This window comes from Schistocerca cancellata, chromosome 1, assembly GCF_023864275.1.
Source record: "Schistocerca cancellata isolate TAMUIC-IGC-003103 chromosome 1, iqSchCanc2.1, whole genome shotgun sequence".
NCBI lineage: Eukaryota > Metazoa > Arthropoda > Insecta > Orthoptera > Acrididae > Schistocerca > Schistocerca cancellata.
The window spans coordinates 216,406,882-216,433,153 of NC_064626.1; the positions used below are offsets into that span (position 1 = coordinate 216,406,882).

The 26,272-nt window shown below is 41.5% G+C and overlaps 1 protein-coding gene across 1 annotated transcript in view; it reads right to left on the reverse strand.

The window, feature by feature from the left end:
* Positions 1-26,272, reverse strand: part of LOC126165291 (uncharacterized) — a 380,023-nt gene that overhangs the window by 61,942 nt on the left and 291,809 nt on the right. The window contains exons 21-23 of the mRNA XM_049920310.1: positions 21,080-21,225; positions 14,538-14,717; positions 239-393 (exon numbers count right to left, since the gene is read on the reverse strand). Of these exons, the coding sequence (XP_049776267.1) occupies positions 239-393; positions 14,538-14,717; positions 21,080-21,225 (481 nt within the window). The remainder of the gene's footprint in view (positions 1-238; positions 394-14,537; positions 14,718-21,079; positions 21,226-26,272) is intronic.

Consider the following 26,272-nt stretch of genomic DNA (forward strand, 5'->3'; position numbering starts at 1 on the left):
CTGTTTGTCTTGAAACTCGTCGATTTAAAAGTGATACCTGCAACTAAATCTGTGTCTTTGAGCTATATTACACTAATTTACAAGTTAGACCCGATCCTCGACTTTCATTACAATTAATACTACTGTTGAAATCGGATAAATCTTTTTGAATCACCCCGATCTTTCGTAGGTATAGCTGTGTTATTACGTATACACACCAGCTGCTAATCTCTGTTCTGAACATACGAGTACAACTCACCCAGTTATTTGGCAGCGAATCTTCAGTCCCGTTCACCCATACGTAGTAGTCCTTATACCTCGTGAAGTTTTCGTGCGTAGGGTCGCTGGAAGCGATAAACCATTCGTGCTCGTCGCTAGTATGGTTGGGCACGTAGTCGAGGAGTACTCTGATGCCTGAAATAACAAGACAACTGTCAAGTTTGTCTTCACCAACATGAATAGTAGAGTCAAGTGGCAGAAATACGACTTACGCCAAAAAAAAGTAGTAAAATAATCCATACGTCATGAAAGAAACATAACCTAGAGAAAAAGTACACCATAGAATCTAAACTAGAACGCAAATCTAACTACAGAGAAAATGACTTTAAACTATTTCATAAGTGAAAATACTTCATTGAGTATGTCCTGAAAACTGTTTGCCGTTACTTATTTTTCGTGGAAATGATTAAGTACATTTGCTTCAAAACATCGTTTCTATGATTATTCTGCGATCTAATAATAGTGGCACCAGAACAGTACAGTGACATGTAGCTATTTAACATAGTAAATGGTTTGAAAATGGAACTCTAGTGCTAGAAATGAAGTAAAGAAGTCTGTGTCTAAATTTGGCTGGAATTGAATGTTTTATCTCTTTTCTGACGTACATCTCAGAGAACATACATACATAGTTGGAAAGAATGGAATTTAAAAAAACTCTCTTTACTTCAATTTTGTTAAAGTGTGATTTTCATAGCATGAACTTTCAGAAAAATAAACATTGTCATCAACTACTTGACAAATCCTGTTTGGATAAAGGCCTCCTCTACTTTCCATGCATTTAAGTAGTGATACAAAACCAGGTTACTAATATATACTTCGACCGTGTATTCTTTTATTGACGCGGAAGTAGCACTACTTGAACCTACGCGGAGGACAAAGAAAGTTCTGGGACAATTTGATATCAAATTAATTAGCTAAGTAATTAAATTGACAAATTAATTCCCCCTTTCCCTCCCCCCACCCCTCGGAAAACCCACCGCCCTCCCTGGGAAATACCCAGCCCCCTCCTCACCCCTCTCGCACTCCTCCCATCGGCGGGAAATTCAAATTTTCGAGGTAAATTAAAATTTTCGTGTTAAACTTAAACGTCACTTACATTACAGAGGATGTAATAGTAATAATAATATAATATTCTTTATTTATGAAAATTCAGTTTACATATCTTTTTAAGTGGAAGTATGTGGGCTACTCTTTCGGAAGGTGCAACTATTACCCTCCTGGAGGATCAGCAACTAGATGCTCTAATTGCTTAATTACACTGCACAGATCATCAATAGCAACACATTTAAAGATCATAAACATCTATATTTACAGCTACAGACCCAGAACACAGTGCTACACATATTGCAAAGATCATGAAATACTGCAAAAAATGGTAGACCAACACATCTATTGATCGTAAAAAATCTTACCTAAACACTTCCAAACTTCACCTACAGACCATATAAAGATTCAATACACATCACAAGGCAACTTTTGGAAACTTTTGAGGTAAATACTGTGCCAAAATCGGGAAAACTTTACTCCAAGCTTCGAAAAAACTATGGACTATCAAAAATTGCTACAGAAGCGAAAACAACAGAACTCCTCAAATAACCACTAATACATCTAAACTTTCCAAGGTACAAATACCCATATCCTCCAAGCGCTGTCTCTAGAGCGATACTAACAGTATATCCAGAATTGCACAATTGCTAACGAGTTTACATGTGGCAAATATACTGCAGCATATAAAAAATCAAAATGAGCATGACGAATAATAAAGAATACACATTATACGATTTAACATTACTGAGGTTTTTAGGGAGGTTTTTTCCTCAGTAAGAAAAAAAATTCGGGGTCTTAATTATTTCACGTCCGAGCCAAAATAGGAGAGCAACTGAGTGTCCGAACTGCTGCAATGATGGCCTTGGCCTTATATAGCTATGGCATAAGAGGCAGTGCTACCAGCACAGACGTTGGAACCTGCGACAGCACGTCGTAATTACCGACCAATGAGAGCAATGGGCTATTTAAGGCCACCGCAGCAGCGATTTTGACAGTCAGTTGCTCCTGACGAAAACTGTGTAGGTAATCGTCGACTGCTTAAGGTTTTACCCTGAACTGATGTGACAGGAAGTCTGAGGGTGTATTGTATGTTTTCATTCATAATACCACACACAGTACTTAGGAAGATTAGAAAAATGCGTTTATGAAACTTTATCTCACTGAATGGAATACAAAAGTAAGTCGCCGGCCGGGGTGGCCGAGCGGTTCTAGGCGCTACAGTCTGGAACCGCGCGACAGCTAAGGTCGCAGGTTCGAATCCTGACTCGGGCATGGAAGAGTGTGATGTCCTTAGGTTAGTTAGGTTTAAATAGTTCTAAGTTCTAGGGGACTGATGACCTTAGAAGTTAAGTCCCATAGTGGTCAGAGCCATTTTTTATTAACAAAAGTCAGTCCTCAACTGATGAAATCGTGACATTTTTATAAAGTTGTTCAAAATTCTATTACTATATACCATGCTTTCGTAAAATATCTTGTTCAAGAGTAAATGAATCTATGTAGGCAATCAATAAGTAAAAGCAACAATGAGATGCCCTAAACTCACGTTTTTTTTTTTTTTTTTTTTGTGCATTAGCTGCGTTCAAGATACAAGGCACAGATGTAACAGGCAGGCGACTCCTTTTTAACACACTGTAAATGGTCAATGTCCTCTGACCAGGAAGGTATGAATGCCACAGATTTCAATTTTTCATTGCGCTAAGCAGTGGCCCGTGGTGTTGTCATTCCGTATATTTTGTGTACTGATCGTAAGCAGTTGTATCTTTTAGTTCAGGTACATTGTAAAACAAAGGGTGGTACACTGTAAAACAACAGTTCTTCTAACATTAACAACGCTGGAAGCGCTATATAGTAGCAGGGTTAACAACAGATTCAGGCTGCTCAAAGTAGCGGAAAGTGACACAGCCAGATTTAACGTCTCTCACTGTTGCGTATGTTACCGTTATTTACAATTATCACCTCTACGTGAATACCATTTTAATAATATACAACTGATGAAATGCACATACGCAACAAATACTGACAGTATTTCCACTCCCTCTGTCTGACCAAGTTTTTCGGAAGGTTTTCCTTGGTCATAAGGCGAATGCTGGGACTGAAAACACCCTCCCAAAGTTTCCCAGTTAGGATTCTGTCTTGCCACTTCGAGCCTGTGCAGTGTTTCCTCCAACAGCGCGCCCTGCTCCCTAACGTACTGGGATTAAAAGAAAAGTACCGTTCCACGTTAGATAGTTTACAGACGTTAATAAGAAGCTGTGACGTTACTTCAAACGATATTTGCGAAAATATGCTCGGCCTCTACTAATGAACTCAGCCTGCAGGTGAGAGATGTCAGTCCTATCCGCGATTTCCTCTGCACCAGGCTGACAATTTCTTGTAGGACCACCCAAGTGAACTATAAGTGTTCTGAGGGCCACGTCTTTCCTGGGATATGCTGGACAATTGAAACAATGTTCAGAATACATTTACCTTCGGTTCTGTTTATGGCATTACTACAATATGACTTACCGGTTGAGCTGGCACCTAGTTTGACGCAAGACTGACTGAAAAGACGTTTTTCGTAATCTACTTTGGTTTCTCCCTAAACATGTGATTATCTGAGGAGGCAGATGTATCTGTTATCCTGCCGTCCCATATTCAAGACATGAACGAGGTGGCTTAATGAGAACTGGAGGAGAAGTGTTTCAACCATTCGAAGAGGTTCTGTATGTGTTCATAAATTAACACCGGCCAGCACTTACTTGCGGCAGGGAAGCAATCAGTATATTATACGTTCGGTGTCCCAAGCACTAGTGAGCACTCAGAAAAATTAACAAACGAACTGGACGAAGCTGGGATACGCATTGTATATGTTGCATGCGACATGGGAGTCTAACATTCGAAAGTATGAAAGCAGCTTGGGCTATAAACAAATACAATGTATTCTTTAGAAGATGCAGAGCTACGCGTCTGCCGGCCAGAGTGGCCGAGCGGTTGTAGGCGCTACAGCCTGGACCGCGCGACCGCTACGGTCGCAGGTTCGAATCCTGCCTCGGGCATGGATGTGTGTGATGTCCTTAGGTTAGTTAGGTTTAAGTAGTTCTAAGTTCTAGGGGTCTGATGACCTCAGAAGTTAAGTCCCATAGTGCTCAGAGCCATTTGAACCATTCTACGCGTCTTCTGTAATGCATCAGTTATTACTATTGACAATAAATCATATACTCGTTTTGCCAGATGTCACGACCATGACAGTGAAATTAATACAAGATCTTTTGGGCATCAGAAGGGCACTCTTTGGGAATTGTGTTTCTTGTTTCGGAGGTTCACCTTAGTGTGCACACCAAAGTGTGAGGATAGCTGCACAGTTACTGTCACACTACTCTACACAAACCGTGAGATACGTGCTGAAGACACAGAAGAGGTTATTTTACTGATCTAATGAATGTTACGTACTAAATAAAAGGTACATCAAACATGAGGTGATTTCCCTGAACAGCTGATACAGCCTCAATCTTTTGGAAGGCCATTTGGTTATTATTGTACGAAGAACCTCCAAGTATTTCAGAAAAGTATTTTAACCTCAATGAAATCAATCGTTGGTCTCTTTACAGACATAAAAAACGCGAGAGTATGTTACATACTGATTATTCAGTTAATCAGGACTTAATAGGGGATTATTTTTCCAGAGTTTGTGGTATTGTTGTTGTACCAAGGAAGCAAGGGAGAGGATGTTGTTATGGGTAGCTGGTATCCTCTTTTTACAACTCAAATGCCAACGTGGATTAACACAGTTCTTTATATACATGAACAGAAGCTGCTACTTAACTTTAATAGTGTCCATGTGTTCTGGTAGAAACTCATCCGTAATAGTGCACTTGCAGACAATATCGGTAATCTTGTTATTACATTCAGCTCGCTATTGGTAAAGTACTATGCCCTCTATCAACATTAATCTGGTCGCAATGTACTGTCATAACCTGAGTGAGTTAGTGAGGTCCTCCGGTCGGCAGTGGCGGCCTAAATACTTGCTGTCGAGAGGGCGTTGGCGGCTTGTTGCTTGTCAGTGTATCTCTGGCCTCTCTCCTGGTAGGTGCGCTTGATCCAGCGCCTACTATCGATCTTCGCGCTATATCTCAATGTTCAAAGCAACAAACGGGATGCTCCTTGCAACACCTATCGGAAATGCGAACGCTATTCCTACTTTTGATACTGCTGAAGTTGTTAAGGATAGACGTCAGTTATCTGTGTCTGCTTCTTTTGAAACTTTAAGAAAGGGAGAGGACAGTGCTCCACATAACACGCTTTCCCTTCATAAGCAGACATCGAATCTACACTGTGACGAAATAGCCATTACTTACTTACAAAAAGTCTTTTTAATTTGTACTTCCGTAAGACATGACATGGCCGTTAATCTTAGTATTATTATTACTGGATATTTACTGAGATCCATACGTTACTTAGATTTTTTAACAATACTCGTTGAAAAAACAGCGTTCAATAAAACTAAAGTAAAATTATGTCAGTGAAATCAGTCTTTATCAGATGTAAGTTATTTATTTAGTTTGATGACTGGTTTTCAAGTCTTACAGGATAATCATCAGGTGATTTTACTGTGTGAAAAATAGTAATGCACTTTCTTAGAGATCAGGGGACTTGAACACAATCATAAGAATAAAATGATAAAAAACATGGCTCATATACCCATGGTGACAGCAGGAGACGGTGGCATGGAGCAATCCACTTCGTAGAGGAGTGAAGGACTCTGCTGAACAAGGCACAGTCGCTAGTGGTTTTACAGTGAAAGCTCCGCCCACCGCCTCCAGCAAACGTCACTATTAGCCGCTTGTTGTGAGACATGACTACATTCAGCGAACTCCATTAATAAAAATATATACTTATAAGAAGTTCTGTCATAGACTTAACAGTCAAGGATGTTTTAAATATTATGTAAAAATTCACAGATTAAGAAGTTCTAAAACAGAAGAGAAATGACATAGTCTAATTTACATGATAGCTGCCCTCTATTGGAGCTACTGTAGAGTAAGCTTAGCAAAGATACTTGGTAGGACGCCAACTGATAACGAAGGAAACTATGACTCGATATGTTCCATCATCAGTCACAGACTCTGCAAAACCCAGACTCAGTTGGCAGTTGGTGGTTGGAGTGCTGACACATTATCCAGTAATGCTGGCAAATGATGTGTTATGCATGGGGATAATATCAACCTGTACCGCATCAAAAACAGCATGAAGATGACGCACTGAAGCGTTGAAACTGGTAGCGACAAAATAAAATAAAATCATAAGAACGGCTGTAGGTGTTTTTACTTGTCACGATGTAGAGAAGTATCTGGAAGGTGTAGCTAAATGTACAAAGAAAACACTTTTGATTTTCACTGTGGTTACTATTTCGCGACCGATCGTTCCTTACTTTCCGAACAACCCTCGTAGCATTGCTGGAAGAAAGGATATTGCTGAGGAATCTAGAGGACGTTTCCAGAACGAATTTCCGATCCTCGACGGAGGTGCCAGGTTCGAGTCGCGGTTCTGCACGCAGTTCTAATCTAACACGGAGCTTTAAAACAGCCCACACTCCGCTGCACACTGAAAATTCATTATTTAAATAATGTTATCTGCAGTAGTAATTTCCCAGTAAAAAGTTTTGTTTTAAAACATTACCTTCAGTTCGTGAATTGCCCTCATAGAATGTACTGTCACGTTACGTTAGTTCATTTTGTGCCCTGGTGATCCAAGGCGCTACACTTTACTGCACCTGGTTTACTACAGCAACGATTCAATGTAGAATTTTACTGGACTGCAAGTCACTTTATTCTTGTGTAACAAACGGTTTTGTAAACCGACATCTTCTTTTTGCGACGTAATACTCTAATATGTCGTATAAGAATGAGTTTTCTTATATATCTTTACTGTACCGTCGGCAAAAAAGCAGTTCTTCGTGGCATCTAAGTAATAATCCACAAATCCGCCATATACAACAAACAGCTTACAGAATTGTGAAACGATACAAGCAGGCTGCTCCGTTTATTCACTATCAGCACAGATTGTTACCAATTATTAGCAAATAATACTATAACTGCTCTAAGCGGTAGCACATAATAACAGTTTGACGCGTATCTAGTTGTCAGGATTTCCACAACATATCAAGATACGATGAAAAAATCATTTTTTACTTAGAATAATTCTTTCTGCTTATCTTATGCATTAACGCATTAATTTTAAATTGGTTGTAAGGATACTGTGTCCAACGATAATCACTAGCTTTGACTGTCAGTTGAACGAGGAGTTGCTACACACTTTCATTAAGTAATCAAAAAAGTATCTGGTATTTTGTCACGAGGGTAGGTCAGTTTTTGGGAAGAGCATATGAGTACTGTTGTAGCGAAGGAGAATGGTTGACGTCAGTGTATTGGGAGAATTTCAGGAAAGTGTGGTTCATCTGTAAAGGAAACCGCATAGAGGACGCTGATGCGACGTATTCTTGAATACTGCTCCGGTGTTTGACGTCCGTACCAGGTCGGATTGAAGGAAGACATCGAAGCAATTCAGAGTCGGACAGTGACAAGGAGTTGTTGCACCACTGAGGCCGTCAATTGTACCACTGAAAGTAATTGGAGGTAAAAGAACACTCCAAAGTTTTGTTGATAGCACGATAAACGTATCTTATTTTCACACGTTTCATTTAATTAAGTTGGTTCCTGATTACATTATTAGTTGAGATAGAGAAAAAAGTAATTGAAAAAAATAAATATTCGAAGATTGCCTGGTACTCGTAGTAGTCTAGAGGTAATTACATAACGCTCTGGGAACAGATGAGTGTGTTCTTCTCAAGTGCTCTTCACCTTGTCGTGGAGGCGTTCGCAGATAGTCTCCCTACAAACGTAGTTCAATACCCGACCTTGAACCTTCTTCATTGTTAATGCAACCTAAACCCCGGTTCGCTTAAATCGAATGGGTAAATCGGTTAGGATGATTGGCATTCAGGGTACGAGAAAGATCTTTCCAGCGGCTCGATTCGTGGGGATAGTAGCTTCAGTGACATAATTTCGCACAGCTGAGTATACGATTTTTGTTTGAAATTATATACACAGAAGAACAATATACCTTATATATCCGAGACCAAAACGAGTATTTTGCCAGGGGTCGTCTTGCACTTGAGGCATATGACATGGAGTATTTCTTTTCGTGACCGAATATAGCCTCGAGCTGGCATTAAGCTTTGAACTTGAACGTACGAATGCGCTTTGAGCACTTTTTTTTACGGTAGCAGGAAATGTTCGGTGCGCAAAATTTTTTGTCAGTTGTTTTTCTTTGGAGATCCCACGTGTAAACTGCGCAGTAACGTGTGCGATGAATCGTTGTGTGGAACAACTTTCTCAAAATTTCGACAGGATGCAGGCTCTATTACGTCGCACATTTCAAAACAGTGATTGTTCGGTGTGCAGAAACAGTTTCGAGGAATAATGGAGTCACAGAAGCAATGTCCGGAAGTGGCGAAAGGACAAAGGAATCTGAAAAAAGCAAAGCCAAACACGAAAGCTTTCAGTAGTCCACGGAGTGGAAGTTTCGAAAATATTGAAATATAGTTAGTGGCATTTTGCAGCCAGAAACGTAAAGAAGGTATGGCTGTCTCCCGCGATATTATACGAAATGAAGTACTTGAATCAGTAGAGGAACACGGTGGCCAAGTTTGAAGTCTACTTTAGGTGGTGTACAAGGACGATGTGACGCAATGGGATGCGACGTCATCGTCTTCCCGCATCGTATGTGGAGAAGTTCGTTGAGTATCAGCGACCCGTTATAAGACTGAGAAAGGAACAGGTTTACAGATAATGGGGAAATCAGGAACGCTGAGAAGACTCCTCGCAGAGGGAGTATATAGAGGGTATATACAAGGGAGAGGATGTGGATGAAGATGAGAAAGGAGAAATGATACTGCGTGAAGAATATGACAAAGCACTGAAAGACTTAAATCGAAACAAGGACCCAGAAGTAGACAACATTCCGTTACAGCTACTGATAGCCTTGGGAGAGGCAACCATGACAAAACTCTTCCATCTAGTGAGCAAGATGCATGAGACGGGCGAACCACCCACAGATTTAAAGAAGAATATAATACGACATAAAAGTATTCTGGGTGTGCTACCGCGTCATAATGTATAAAACTACTGCTACTGGAGAAGAGACCCACAAGGCCGCTGCAACTGTGGCCGAAACATTGGTTTATCTCCAGCAGCAGTAGTTTTATACATTATGACGTGGTACCACAGTCAGAAAACTTTTATGTCGAATGACTCTGGCAGCGGAAGCCTACACGACTATAACAATAAAATAATTTCAGTTCCAAAGAAAGCAGATGCTGACAGGTGCGAAAATTACAGAACTATGAGTTTAACAAGTCACGGTTGCAAAATACTAACACGAATCCTTTACAGACGAATTGAAGAACGGGTAGTAGCCGACTTCGGGAAGATAAGTTCGGATTCCGAAGAAATATAGAAACACACGAGTCAATACTGACCCTAAGACTTCTCCTAGAAGATAGGTTAGGGAAAGGCAAATCTACCTTTATGGCATTTGTAGACTTAGAGAAAGCTTTGGAATACTCTCTTTCAAATTCTAAAGGTGGCTGGGGAAAAATGCAGGAAAGCGAAAGGCTATTTGCACAAACCACATGGCAGTTATAAGAGTCAAGGGGCACGAAAGGGAAGCAGTGGTTGAGAAGGGAGTGAGACAGGGCTGCAGCATAACCCCGATATTATCTAATCTGTATATTGAGCAAGCAGTGAAGGAAACAAAAGAAAAATTTGGAGAAGGAATTAAAGTCCAGGGAGAAAAAATAAAAACTTTGATATTTGCCGATTGTAATTCTGTCAGAGACAGCGAAGGACTCGGAAGAGCAGTTGAATTTCAAGATTGGAGGGTATAAGATGAACATCAACAAAAGCAAAACGGGGATAATGGAATGCACTCGAATTAAATCGGGTGATGCTGAATGAATTAGATTAGGAAATAAGACCCTTAAAGTAGTAAATGAGTTTTGCTATTTGGGGAGCGAAATAATTGATGATGGTCGATATAGGGAGACTGTAAAATTTGGACTCGCAATGGCAAGAAAAGCGTTTCTGAAGAATAGAAATCTGTTAAAATCGAGTAAAGATTAAAATGTCAGGAAGACTTTTTTAAAAATATTGGTATGGATTGTAGCCATGTATAGAAATGGAACATGGACGATAAACAGTTTAAACAAGAAGAGAATAGAAGCTTCTGAAATGTAGTGCTACGGAATAATACTGAAGATTAGATGGGTCGCTCACATATCTAATGGCGAGGTACCGAACAGAATTCGCGAGAAGAGAAATTTGTGGGTCAACCTATCATAATAATAATAATGGCGTGTGACGAGGGCCTTCCGTCGGGTAGACCGCTCGTCTGGTGCAAGTCTTTCTATTTGATGTCACTTCGGCGACTTGCGCGTCGATGGGGATGAAATGATGATGATGACAACACAACAACCAGTCCCTGAGCGTAGAAAATCTCCGACCCAGCCGGGAATCGAACCCGGGCCCTTAGGATTGACAGTCAGTCGCGCTGACCACTTTTTTTTTTTTATCTTCTCATTTTGTTCTATATTGCTCGTTGAATTTGTTCGTGGCGGACGTCCGATGACACGCGTTCAGGTTGTTCGTTGATCCGTTTACTCATTTTTTTTGGTACAGAGGGTAGCTAAACCCTCTGACCGAACACGCTGACCATTCAGCTACCGGGGGCGGACGGTCAACCTATGTAGAACAAAGGCTCGTTTGGCAGGACGTATCAAGGCATGATCAATTTAGTACTGGAGGGAAGCGTGGGGGGTGAAAATCGCAGCGGGAGACCAAGTTATGAATACAGTAAGCAGATTCAGAAGGATGTAGGTCGCAGTAGTTACTCAGAGATGAAGAGGACTGCACAGGATAGAACAGTACGGAGAGCTGCGTCAAATCAGTCTTTGGACTGAAGACCACAACAATAACAATTTAAAGTTTTGTGTCAGTGTTGGATTTCTATTCGAAACAGTGAAGCGAAAGTCAAATAGTTTAACACACTAAAGTCCAAACTAAAGGATAAAATTAAATTGCGCATGGTATGCCACTGCCAAATAACATAGTTCAATGAAACTTAGTATAGTAGAGTAATGTACACGTACTGAAAGTAACTGAAACAAATACACAGTGGGACAAAAAGAAGTGATATTTTCACATTCAGAGGCAGTAATTAGACTGAAGTCACCGCGTTTCAAGATGATGGTCCTCTGGACAACTGCTTGTTCTTACTAGGTTCTACGATCACCACGGACGGCAGGGCTCGCTCTGTAACCTGCTTCCATGCTGGCCACGAGGTTGGAAAGGAGTATTTTGGTAGGGTTTGCCATTCCTCCAACAGCACATTTGACAGTTGCTGAATGGCCTGTGTCCTCCACGATAGCTGAGTGGTCAGCGCGGCGGTCTGTCACGCCAAGGGGCCCGGGTTCGATTCCTGGATGGATCTGAGATTTTCTCCGCTCAGGGACTGGGTGTTGTCCTTATTATCATTTCGTCATCATCAGTGGAAGGCAACGGGAAACCACCACTGGAATCACTTCCCTAGACGTTCATGCGGTGGACCTCTCTGACGAGGCTTCCCCCTTGACAAGACCTGCCGTAAGGCAGAACACAAAGTTTAAGAATGGCCTGTGGTGCATGTGGATGTGGTGCAGTTCGTCTCCCCAACGCTTCGCACACGTGCTCGATAGGATTTAACTAGCAGGCCAAAATATCCTCACGTTAACTCCTCCAGCTACGCAGTTCGATGTGGTCGCGCATTGTGATCCGTTAAAATGAATGGTTTTCGCAACCTTTACAGAACTTTCGAAACTAAGCTTCCGATGTATTTGAAACAAGAAATTTACGATAGGTGCGTTTCACCCGTTTTGACTGACAATGATACGCGTAACAGTAATACGAAAACCATTCAAAAACTGAGCTGCTCAGTATGTAATGCAAAAAAATGGTGTTGGGAGATACTAGGATAGAAAAGAATACAAACAAATAGATCAGGGGACAAGGAAGAGTGGAAGATACAATTATGAAGATTACGCTGATAACAAATGGACCAAGACAGTTATTTGCAGGGTTTCACTGGATTATGTTTATATAATGTGATAATTTGCGAATAAAGGAAAGTAGATGCAAGTAGGATATTAAATTCTAGGGAACTACTATCACCAGAACACGGATGATCGAGACTGAATAATTTCTCACATCGAGCCTAAATGCAACGTGAATAGGTTTCTTAAATTGCAAACAAGAAAAACTCAATATCAAACATGGTGAGGCAAGGAAGGGCAAAGAAAACAGCAATTAGATTATCACGATGTTCTTTCTGTCTGGTGGTAAGTCAAAACTTTTTCTTCTGTCATATCCTGCATCGGCGGCAGCATCATTGTTAACGGATTTGGCATGGTAAATTTAAGGGGCGACCGCATGCCATTCCTGTCGCCACCCCATTCAGCACCCCTCCACCAACGCCCCTTCCCCCTTCCTAACACCCCTGGACGGAATGTATGTACCACAACACCCTGTGTGTAGTGTTGCTCGTGCGAAGGTGAACGAAACTTTTTTTCTAAATGTTTGTGAATGGTGTAACTGAGGGAGACTTGAGTAGCAGCCCCGCATTCACCTAGTGAGATATGGCCGGCATACCACACCGTCCCTCATGCGACACTTTAACACGCATGGCTATCAGGGCGGGTGTCTGGTGGTAAGTCTACCTACACTCCTGGAAATGGAAAAAAGAACACATTGACACCGGTGTGTCAGACCCACCATACTTACTCCGGACACTGCGAGAGGGCTGTACAAGCAATGATCACACGCACGGCACAGCGGACACACCACGAACCGCGGTGTTGGCCGTCGAATGGCGCTAGCTGCGCAGCATTTGTGCACCGCCGCCGTCAGTGTCAGCCAGTTTGCCGTGGCATACGGAGCTCCATCGCAGTCTTTAACACTGGTAGCATGCCGCGACAGCGTGGACGTGAACCGTATGTGCAGTTGACGGACTTTGAGCGAGGGCGTATAGTGGGCATGCGGGAGGCCGGGTGGACGTACCGCCGAATTGCTCAACACGTGGGGCGTGAGGTCTCCACAGTACATCGATGTTGTCGCCAGTGGTCGGCGGAAGGTGCACGTGCCCGTCGACCTGGGACCGGACCGCAGCGACGCACGGATGCACGCCAAGACCGTAGGATCCTACGCAGTGCCGTAGGGGACCGCACCGCCACTTCCCAGCAAATTAGGGACACTGTTGTTCCTGGGGTATCGGCGAGGACCATTCGCAACCGTCTCCATGAAGCTGGGCTACGGTCCCGCACACCGTTAGGCCGTCTTCCGCTCACGCCCCAACATCGTGCAGCCCGCCTCCAGTGGTGTCGCGACAGGAGTGAATGGAGGGACGAATGGAGACGTGTCGTCTTCAGCGATGAGAGTCGCTTCTGCCTTGGTGCCAATGATGGTCGTATGCGTGTTTGGCGCCGTGCAGGTGAGCGCCACAATCAGGACTGCATACGACCGAGGCACACAGGGCCAACACCCGGCATCATGGTGTGGGGAGCGATCTCCTACACTGGCCGTACACCACTGGTGATCGTCGAGGGGACACTGAATAGTGCACGGTACATCCAAACCGTCATCGAACCCATCCTTCTACCATTCCTAGACCGGCAAGGGAACTTGCTGTTCCAACAGGACAATGCACGTCCGCATGTATCCCGTGCCACCCAACGTGCTCTAGAAGGTGTAAGTCAACTACCCTGGCCAGCAAGATCTCCGGATCTGTCCCCCATTGAGCATGTTTGGGACTGGATGAAGCGTCGTCTCACGCGGTCTGCACGTCCAGCACGAACGCTGGTCCAACTGAGGCGCCAGGTGGAAATGGCATGGCAAGCCGTTCCACAGGACTACATCCAGCATCTCTACGATCGTCTCCATGGGAGAATAGCAGCCTGCATTGCTGCGAAAGGTGGATATACACTGTACTAGTGCCGACATTGTGCATGCTCTGTTGCCTGTGTCTATGTGCCTGTGGTTCTGTCAGTGTGATCATGTGATGTATCTGACCCCAGGAATGTGTCAATAAAGTTTCCCCTTCCTGGGACAATGAATTCACGGTGTTCTTATTTCAATTTCCAGGAGTGTATCATGCAGTAAGAGCCATACCTTTGCTGTGCGCTGTTTCCAGAAGTTCGTCGAAGTCCTCCATAGTTCCGAAAATTGGATCGATGTCCCTGTAATCCGAGATGTCGTAGCCGTTGTCAGCCATCGGAGACCTGAAGATAGGAGATATCCATATCGCCGACACTCCAAGATCATTCAGGTAGTCTAGCTTCTCGATTATACCTGCGAACAATGCAGAGTCTTGCTGTACATTTCGCCGCTCTCGGCACAGTAACAGGTTGCACGAAGACAGATTTATCTTTCGATAGATCATACAGGGTGGAGCGCGGTAAATTGCTTTTTTAGGATTCACGTTGTGGCGGCACTGTTGGTCGAATAGAGGGGAGAGTGAGCGTGGTTTATAGTGACCGACGGGAAGTTTGTATTCAATTGGTGTTCAGTTGCGATAATGTAGTCGACACGTGAGGAGTGTCGAAGTGTATTTCTCGAATTCCTACTCGATCACTGCAGTGCAGCGGGCTTTTCGTTTGCGATTTGCAGTACTCCCACGCCAACGAGTTCCTGGACGGCAATCAGTTTCAAATTGTTCAGAACAACAGGTGATGTGTCATCTGTACGAAGAGGAACTGAGAGAAGCGTTACAACACCACAAAATGTCGAACGAACTAGAGAAGCAGTACTGCAAATCTCCGAAACGCTGAGCTCAGGAATAGGCACTTGTTCTTGGCATTTCAAGACGTTCCCTCCACCGGATTCTTCATAATTAACAGAATTTTCACCCTTTAAAATGTGCGTGGTTCAGCAATTGTCAGTAAGGGATTTTGTAACGCGAAGAACATCTTGTGAAGAGATGCTTGCAATCATACTCCGTGACGCAAATGTGTTTTTTATGAGCCATATTTTCACCTTAATGGGGGTGTAAACAAACAGAATATGCGCTACTGGAGCGACACGAACCCCAGGAAAATACGCCAGAGACCCTTGAACTGAGACCTCGTCACTGTAGGGTAAGCCATATCACGAGTAACCATCATCGGCCTTTACTTTTTCCAGGACAATCGTCGTGCTGTAACTGAATTCGGATCGTTAATCAACTACGCTGGAAGAGTTTTTCCAGCCGGCTTTCGAGGCAATGTAATTACAGGATACATGGTTTCAACAAGACGGTACCACTACACACAGCGGGCATTACCACGAATTTTTTAAGGCAAACCTTTCCTGGAAGGCTTATCTCTCGGATGAGGGATCTCAACTGGCTTGGGTTTACAGTCAAAGGCGTATTGCAACCGTCCCAACACCCCGGAAGACGTACAGAACAATATTGAGGCTGAGATTACAAGAATACCAGAAGACATGCTTGAAAGAGTGCATGAGAATTTCAGAAAACGACTGCGGTAGTGTGTGGATTATGAAGGTAGACATTTGCCAGATATGTTGTTTAAACCATGTAATTAGAAACTTCCATTATTGTCCAATATAAGTGTCCATTATTGTTTTTACTTCATTACCAAAATAACGAATCTACCGGACTCCACCCTGTATATATAAAGTCATAACAACAGATGATGAAAGAGGCAGATGTTGTTTGTTCTAAAAATTGTTCGCTATTTGGTAAGGAATACGTTAGTTCACACTGACAATGGAATTTGTCTTGAGAAACCATATTTAAGACTTTCCCTATTTCTTTCACTTCAAATGTGGTAAACAATAAATTCTGATAACCACAGTGTAAGGGTATGTTTTGTGTAGGTGTGTGTTTATGTGTGTGATTATGTGGATAGGGGTTCATATTCAAATTCATATGGAAATCCATAATTCCTCACCTGATTCAAACTATCACTTTATGTGTTCTTATGTTCAGAATTTGTTCGCAAATACCTGAGTTCCTCAAATTTGTCAATGCAGCAATGAGCATATGCTTTTCCTGTTCGTCTTCAAAATCTGTACGTCAGACCATGGTAGATTGACAATATCACAATTATTATATGAAATTAGGGACAAAAGAATCAATAACACACTATCCCAAGGTAACCGAGTGAGTGCTAAAACAAAATTTTACATAATGAACTTCAACATTTCCGTAAATGTGTAATTCTGAGGAAGAGCAATAAAGAAGAAATTCAGTGTCAGTTGTGCAGTTGGCAGTGAGAACATAATGATGTAGACAGTGTTATTACACGACCAGTTGGGAAAGAATAATGTTACCTGAAAGTAGAAGGTAATTTTTAGTGGACAATAAAACTTACCATTTCAGATACTGAGTAATTAAAACAGCGCAAAACCCGATATTTCCAGACAACTGAAGATATTTTGCTCGAATGAAACGGCAAACACTTGTTAGCACCCACACTGACCGAAACGGATCCAACATAGTAATTTATTTGGCGATAGTGAATGGAGAACGCAGCAACAGTTACTTTCAAGAAGCTTTAGTTTACCTTCGTGACTGGTTTGTTTTATTTCAGTGTCAGAATTGGCAGCAACAGGTAGCCTGTTCCTATAATTTGTTCTACTGAACGGCGTTTCGTCTCGCTTTGGTTCTTCTGCATTTGTGGGAGGAAGGGAAAAGGGTTTGAGAAGAAGCATCATGCATGTATTACTCAATTAACTGTGGCACACGAAAATTTTACATTATTCTTCATGACATATTGTAGCTTCAAGTATGTACTTCACACATAGTATTTATAAAAGCAAAAGATCCTTCGTCCAGAAATGCAAAAGAATCAAAGCAAGACGAAACACAGTTCACAACAACAAACTACAGGAGTAGTTCACACGCAGCTAACAGTTTTAACGCTGTAGTAAAACAATTGTAGCCATTTGAAGATGGACCAAGGCAGGAAAATGGAGCACATCAAAAGTGTTTATGGATGGGTGCGTCCATCCTCAGCAACTTAACTGAATCCCAGCCACGAAGGTCTACAAGATAAGGGTACAATAACAGAGTAACATATTCATGTATTGTAGCACGTAGGACCGCAGCTGAGCGCTCAGCTTATAGGAATTGCTATTATCGCTGAAGCAATCGGTTTACGGTTATATGGTTTCTTTTTTCCTTGCTGGTTTAACCTCACAGCTAAAACCGTTCAAAATAACCGATTTCTGAAGAAACCGATTTTCGGTTATTTATTCCAATAATTTGCCGTAAGAAACCTAGAAATCTAACAAAGACTGAGAAATTTTGACTCGCTTAGTTTCCAGATACTCAGAATCAAGATATTAAATTAAATAGGAACATAAAAGAAAACTTAGTCCGGCCACCATTTCTCGCTTTTCTCGATGAGTGTTAATCGATTAAATATTACGAAAAATCACGTTCCTTCCGAACAGTCAGCGCTAAAGATGAAAACTCAGGTTGAAGAACTCTGTTTTTCGTGTTAATTTTTCCCGTTTTTAAGGACTACGCGAATATAAAGACATTATGTAGGCACAGGTAGCAGATCAGCTACTTCCTATTTTTATTGTATACTATGAATGAACTGTTGTTAAGGTTTTAATTTATTATTGTTACCATAATTTTCTTCTTCTTTTATTATTTCATAGAAATGACAGACAAATCTTTAACCTTTTAAAGCAAATGAAGCATTGTACTTCATTTCTACCTCACTTCGTAAAAATACGAGGGTTGGAATTTCAATAGTGGTAACTATTTATTTACAGCTCGTACAGAATAGATACGTGTTTCAAAGTTTTACTGACCTTCAAAGCAGTCACCAGAATTGTGCATAACCCGTTGTCAGCGATGTGGAAGTCGTAGGATATTCTTAGCAATGCCAATTGTGTTGACAGCTCAAGCGGCGCTGTCTATTGCCCGGCGAATATGTAGCAGTTCTGATTCGAATGCCGTGAAGTATTCCCTCAGTTTAGAAATCGAGTTGAACCCACGACGGCTTACGTCAGGGGAGTGCAGTAGGTGGTATAGCACTTAGAAGCCCTATCAGTTAAACAAATCAGTTACAGCTTGCACTGTACGTGCTTGAACATTGTCCTGCAAAATGATGGTCAGGTCCTACAGAAAGTGTCATCACTTCTGTCTCTAAGCTGGTCATAGGTTGAGTTCCAAAACTGAACAGAATAGAGGAATAAGTGATGACACTTTCTGTAGGGCCTGACCATCATTTTGCAGGTCAATGCTCAAGCGCATACAGGGCAAGCTGTTAGTGATTTGCTTGACTGATAGGGCTTCTAAGTGCTATACCACCTACTGCACTCCCCTGACTTGAGCCCTCATGAGTTCAACTCGATTTCTAAACTGAAGGAAACACTTCACGGCATTCGAATCAGAACTGCTACAAATTCGTCGGGCAATAGACCGCGCCGCTCGAACTGTCAACACAACTGGCACTGCTGAGAGCATCCTACGACTTCCACATCGCTGGCAACGGGTTATGCACAATGCTGGTGACTGCTTTGAAAGTCAGTAAAACTTTGAAACAATTATCTATTTTGTACGAGCTGTAAATAAATAGTTGCCACTATTAAAGCTCCGACCCTCGAATTTCCGGTCCATGGTTGACGCCATTTTGCAATACGACGGATCTCCGGCGATGACAGCGAGAAGCTGTTGTACAGACCAGGTGGTTGATAAGTACACGCGTACCTTAAGCCACGACAGAGACATTATTTTATCAGCAATGCTGTACCAATTCTTACGTTATGTGTTCGTTGTTCGATTCTGTCGACATTGTTACTAAAATACAGTGATCGCTTTTCCCATTTTCTAATAACGCAATATTTCGAACCAACACAAATTTTACGAATAAAAATTACTCTTTTTTCTTTAAAAAAATAAGGTTTATTTAAAAATCAAAAATATCAGATCTGTTGCTATGGCTAAACGATATTTAGGTTTTTATACTCGGTAATAAGTAAAAAATTAAAAAAATCATTTGTTGTGACCGAGAACACAGAAAATGAGAAAATATCGATTATTCAGAACTAAAATACCGGTATCGATTTTAACCGGTCGGTTTCTCCCATCCCTATCTGCTTGTCCGACAGTTATGCTGAGGACGCAGGTCCACTTCCCGCTACAACGAGGGATTTTTTTTTCCTGTTGGGAGGTGTGGAATGGCGTCCAATCGGCCCTATGAGCCCAACTGGGGAGCTATTCGAACGAGGAGTAGAGCAAAGTTAACAACGGCTGGGAGACTCGTGTGCTGGTCTATGCTAATGCACGCTGCTTTCTAACGACTGCTCGCTGCAGAGGACAGCACGATGGCCAACTAGTTGGCGTCACGATGTCCTCTGAACCTTTTAAATCCACTACTTCATTCAAAATGTCATCAGGGCTTTGTACTGTGTGTAAGTAGATTTTCTATCCGTTCAAGTACGTCGGTTATTAAAGCTCTAGCTAACATGTGTAAAATTTCTATTGATAATTCAATGTATTCTGCCTTGTAGTTATCGTTCTTTAAAGGGGTGAAGAACGTAGGCGGATTATTTTCGCTTTTTCATGTGTGCTTTCGATATCTTATACTGAAGGTGCGCACTGCCTATCCTGACATTCGGTCTTGTACATGCCTGGGTTTGTGTGTATTGGTAGTTTTGCTTTTTCTGAGTGAAGTCTGTGGCGGATATTGTTGTTGGTTCTACATGCGAATTGGTTATTTGTGTTCTTCATTAATGTGTTTAATTTGTCTCATATTGTGCCTAAACCGTTACATGTGTATGTTAGTTCAGACTTTTTTGGAGCTTCTCTGGCTAATCATATGTCCTTGTGAATTTTTTACTGTGTAGATGTAATTTTTATTTTGTGTATCTGTATTACTGTGTCCTGGATTAAACCATTTTGTAATTGTGTATATCGTAGAGTGTCGGTTTTTTTTGTGTAGCAACTTCGTTTAGTGGATGATTTTGTATCCTGTTGATCATGCCTTGGAATTTTGCGTGTTTGAATGGCATGAATTAGCTTGTATGATGCTGTCAGTTGTTAAGTGCTTCCTGTAAATTTCGAAAATGTGTGAATAAGTGTTGTTAGTGAAGTTGATGAAGAACGCAAGTATCCAGTTCTCATATAGAACGAAAAGCAATATCCGCCATAGACTTCACTCAAGAAAAACAAAATTACCAATATATACAAATCCAGGGATGGAATGACAGGGTTGCAATAAAGCTTACGTCGTATACACAGGGTACAACTTCAGTATAAAATATCGAGAGCACATGAGAACTATCGAAAATAAACTTGCTACGTTCTTCAACCATTTAAAGAACGATAACCACAACGCAGAACGTTTTGCCTAATGACTTAATAACGAACATGTTAGAAAACATAGAAATCTACAAACGTACAATGCAACGCTCTGATGACGTTTTAAATGAACAAACGGGTTTAAAACATATACATTTCATGCAAAATTGTATTGAACTCCTAAGCATAGATAATGGATAGACACAAACAATTATCCTCTAAACCTAATAGGGGAGGTAAGTTTTTTCATTGTAGTAGGTAGGAGACGACCAACTCCACCCTTAGGAGTTGTTGAACAAATGAAGAAAAAAGGTTCAGTTGATAATGAGTATTCAGAGCGTCGGTAACCAACACAAAACTTACTTCACTCGGGAAATATGCTGGTACTCACCACGAAGGTCGCCGATACCATCGCCATCAGAATCCTTGAAAGACTTGGGGTATATCTGGTAGATTATTGCGGTCTTCCACCATTCGAGACACAGCACTGGGCAGGCGACAGCGAGCACAACTACGATCAGCGAGAGATGCGACATCCTCATTGTGTATGGGTGTGTGTTTGCGCCACGGAGTTAGCACAGGTACGGTTGCTGGTTTTCTCCGTATCTCGCAGCGAGTGACGACTTGTTGACGCGGTCCAGAGGACAGAAATCTTGATTATCTGTGGAGATGATGTTTATCAGCGAACATTATTTGTTTTCTAAGGGAAAACCTGTCCACTAATAACAAGTCCCCCATGACCCTTGTGTCGGTATCTACGCTGTGTGTTTGAAACAAAAAGGCTTTCGTTTGCTTCCTCTCAAAGAATGAGCGAAATACACTCTTTAGCAATAGCGCCTGACATCTTGTAGTGTCATAGAATTGTTGATATTGGCATCCATACTTCTATAACTTCTGCTACCAGATGTTACGGCAAATGTCAATGTGCTCTGATAATTCGTCCCTCAGAAAACTCGAACAGGAAATCGTCAAAAAGCTACACAGGCCATCTACAGATGGCAGTAGAAGAATGAACGCATGCACTTGATCAGATGACAGTTTCTGTATCATTCGTCAATAGTATCTGCCTGCTACCTGATCCACTTTGGAATGCAAGGAATTCAGTTCCATGACGTCACAAAGTCTACCCTCTTAATTAGCGAAGTCAACCCTCTTATTACTGATATCATGAACCTCATCGATCAAACTGATGGCTAAACACGTTTTGGACTCCAAAGTAAGTATCGTTATGTTATTTCCATGCCTAAATAGTTACAAATGACATGCTAAACACACAGTTGACATTCCCAATGTAGTTAAACTAACTTGACCAAGCATGTAACTGCAGAAAATACAGGGCTATTACAAATGATTGAAGCGATTTCATAAATTCACTGTAGCTCCATTCATTGACATATGGTCACGACACACTACAGATACGTAGAAAAACTCATAAAGTTTTGTTCGCCTGAAGGCGCACTTCGGGTTTCTGCCATCAGAGAGCTCGAGAGCGCAGTGAGACAAAATAGCGACAGGAGCCGAGAAAGCGTATGTCGTGCTTGAAATGCACTCACATCAGTCAGTCATAACAGTGCAACGACACTTCAGGACGAAGTTCAACAAAGATCCACAAACTGCTAACTCCATTCGGCGATGGTATGCGCAGTTTAAAGCTTCTGGATGCCTCTGTAAGGTGAAATCAACGGATCGGCCTGCAGTGAGCGAGGAAACAGTTGAATGCGTGCGGGCAAGTTTCATGCGTGTATCTGGACATGCTGGAAAATTGGCTCATGCCACAACTGGAGACCGACAGCGCCGACGTCAACAGGATGGTGCTCCACCGCACTTCCATCATGATGTTTGGCATTTCTTAAACAGGAGATTGGAAAACCGATGGATCGGTCGTGGTGGAGATCATGATCAGCAATTCGTGTCATGGCCTCCACGCTCTCCCGACTTAACCCCATGCGATTTCTTTCTGTGGGGTTATGTGAAAGATTCAGTGTTTAAACCTCCTCTACCAAGAAAAGTGCCAGAACTGCGAGCTCGCATCAACGATGCTTTCGAACTCATTGATGGAGACACGCTGCGCCGAGTGTGGGAGGAACTTGATTATCGGCTTGAAGTCTGCCGAATCACTAAAGGGGCACATATCGAACATTTGTGAATGCCTAAAAAAACTTTTTGAGTTTTTGTATGTGTGTGCAAAGTATTGTGAAAATATCTCAAATAATAAAGTTATTGTAGAGCTGTGAAATCGCTTCAATCATTTGTAATAACCCTGTACATGTTAGCTAAAATACAATGCTAAACACTCAAACATACAAACAAATAGGCAGTCTGAATTATTGCCAGCTAGTGGAAGAATGTAATTAATTCCAGTATTTTAGGCCCGTACTTGATGTAAGGCACAATGCCCCTTACATTAAATATTTCCACATCTAAATTGTTCAAAAATTCTTGCCAAGCGTTACGATGTTAATTAATTGCCTGTAAAAATATGTTACCAACACAAAAATGTAATGTTTGCGCCAAGTGCAGAAAAGCTATTTTCCGCACAAACGCTCACATATACACACACACACACACACACACACACACACACACACACACACACACGCACGCACGCACACACACACATACACAAACTAGAATGTGTAATGAAATCTTAAATGAAGAGTATTTAATATTACTTTGTGCACTCTGATGACTGGCAAGAATGCGTCGTGTAAGTTTAGTTATAAGCCATGAATAAACTAAATCTTTGGAAAAGTTATACAAGGATGTAGATTCAAATAACATCAAAAGAAAATCTAAGTTATTTGTTGCATCAGATCAATACACAAGTATATTACACACTATCATACTTTCTACTACTCCTTAAATATTTAAGACATGAAATACTTAATTTTCATGCAGTTAATTCTGGCTAATTAAATGTTTGAATGACTGAATATGTCTCGTGTTTTTTTAAAAGAGAACACAGTATTTAGCTTCAATTAAGCTCACAATCATTCATGATTTTTATCATAAATATTATACGAGTACCTCAACCATTTATTTTTTTACACGCAAAAATACTATTTTGTCTGGCTCCCATCTACTACTTGCAAAGCTGCTGTCTTTTTCCTTAGAGCATCAGCATTTGTGTGTTTAACTCCGGGCTTATCAACTACCTTATAATCAAACTCATTTAATTTTAATGCCCATCTTGCTAATTAGCTTGTTGGATCTTTTAACCCTAATAACATTTTAAAGATGTGCAGTCTGTAACTACTTTGAATTTATGACTTACAAGTAGCAAGGAAAATAAGAGATTCCGGACATAACTGCTAACATTTCTTTTTCAGTTGTTGAATAATTACTTTTAGCCTTATTCAATTGTTTGGAGGCATATGCCACTGGACGTTCTTTTCCATCAACATTCCAAAGCATTGTTGGATGTATGACATGCAAGTATGATGTTCAAAGTCCGGGAATATTAACGTAGGATCTGATATTAATATCGCCTTGAGTTTCCCAAACGCCTCTTGGCATTGTGATGTCCACTGAAAACGGACCCCTTCATGAACTTGTGATAATAATTGCCTAACCCAATGAATGGCTGTAATTGTTTAGTAACTTGTGGTGTCGGAAAATAACGTATGGTGGAACTGTCCTCACTCTCTCCTGAGTGATAATACGCCCAAGCTAAGTTAGTTGTGTCTGAGCCAAATGGCATTTCCCCACGTTTAGTATAACGTGCGCAGCGCTCTAATTTTACTAAATACTTCATCCAGACGTTTAACATGATGATCTACAGTTTTTGAATAGACGACTATATCTTCAACATACACCACACCGATTTTCGCCTTTAATCCATGAAGTATAACATTTAATAGTCGTTGGAAGGTAGCTGGAGAATTTTACAATACAAACTGCATTCTTCGATGTTGGTAATCACGTGAATTTGCTGTGAAAGCAGTTTTGGGTCTGTCTTTAGAAAATACCTCTAATTGGCGATAACCACTTCTATGATCAACCGTTGACAAATGTTTACATTTTCCTAGGTTATGTAATGTACCCGTTTCGTTCGGTATTGTGTATGCATCCGTTGTGGTTCGTGCATTCAAGTAACGACAGTCACAGCAAAACAGATGTTTTGTAGTACTGTCAACCGATTTTTTGGGTACAAGGACAATATTTGTCGACAAAAGGCTATCGCAGTGCTCAATAGTACCCTCACACAATTGCTGATCAGTAAAGTCATCTACTACTGCCTGACTGCCCGTATGTGTTTCGCTATACGAGTACGGTATGCTTTGTTGTGCGATAGGTGTTACTGAGCGTGGACCATCTAAATTGAAAGTTGAACATTCTAACAACAAAGCTACCACGGCTTCTCGTTCACTATCTTTCCAGTGTCGAACTTTGTCACGTAGTACAGACACATTGACGGTTTGTTTCATGCTCTGATCACAACATGACCCTTTGATATCCTCATTTTCAGTTAACTCTAAACTTCTGTACGTAATCCTTTCGAGAGATTCACTTCATCTACCCAAAGTTATACGAGCTTACCGGAATCATCAGTTCCCCATTAACGTCCGTTACGCACGCAACGCTTCTTAGTGTAAAACAATGCATTTCATCTAATACTTCATTGTCCTGCAGTGGCTCAACTGCACATAATCTCTGCTGTACCAGCAGATACTATGTCATGCGTTATCATCTCTAATGCACATGTACGAAGTTCAGATGGTGACACCTCAGCAATCGGTGCGCCTTGCGACATTGAAACATTTACAGTTGTTCGGCCCACTGGAAACAAGTTACAGCCAAGTTCAACTGTGCACGGTGAAAGATTAAATTTTACATGATGCTTATCTAAGAAATTAAGTCCAAGACCCGCAGAATACCCTTATCTCTCAGTTGGCAACACTTCTATACGCTAAGAAACTCGATAGTTCCAATCTTAAAAACGACCCGTATTGTCCCCAGTGGTACCAAGTCATTGTTTACCACTCCATATAATTTATACCTTGGCGACCGTAGTTTTCTTCTACCCGCGAAGTCTAGACTTATAATAGATACATGTGCACAAGTAAACCACTAGAAATTTACGTTCATTAACACTTAAAAAGTCCATCAAACAACAACCCGTCTCTGCCTTAATGTCTGTCGTACTCTAACCGAGAATGTTTTCCGACGGACGAAACAACCCCGTTAATGTTTACCGTTTTCCGTTAATTATTTCCTTTACTTTGCTTCTTACTCCCACACACGTTTGCCTCATGACCAAAACACCCACATCTGAAACATTGTGGTTGACTACACTGCGCTATCAAATGCCCTTTCTTCGCACAACGATAACAATGCTTTTCAGATGCAATGAGTCGCTTATCAGCGCTTATCCGTGTAGAAGAAGTATCTCGTGAATACTCCCCGGGAATTCCTCGTAAAACCACATCGAGTGATCTGCTTTCTAACTCCCTGGGTATGACACGATCCGCATCAGGATTTTTCGTCTACTCATATGTTTGCGCATTTATTTTATGGATTCTGTCTGAAAAAGTCTGTACAGTATCGTTTGCCTTCTGTGTGAACTCACTCAACTTTCCCTAAA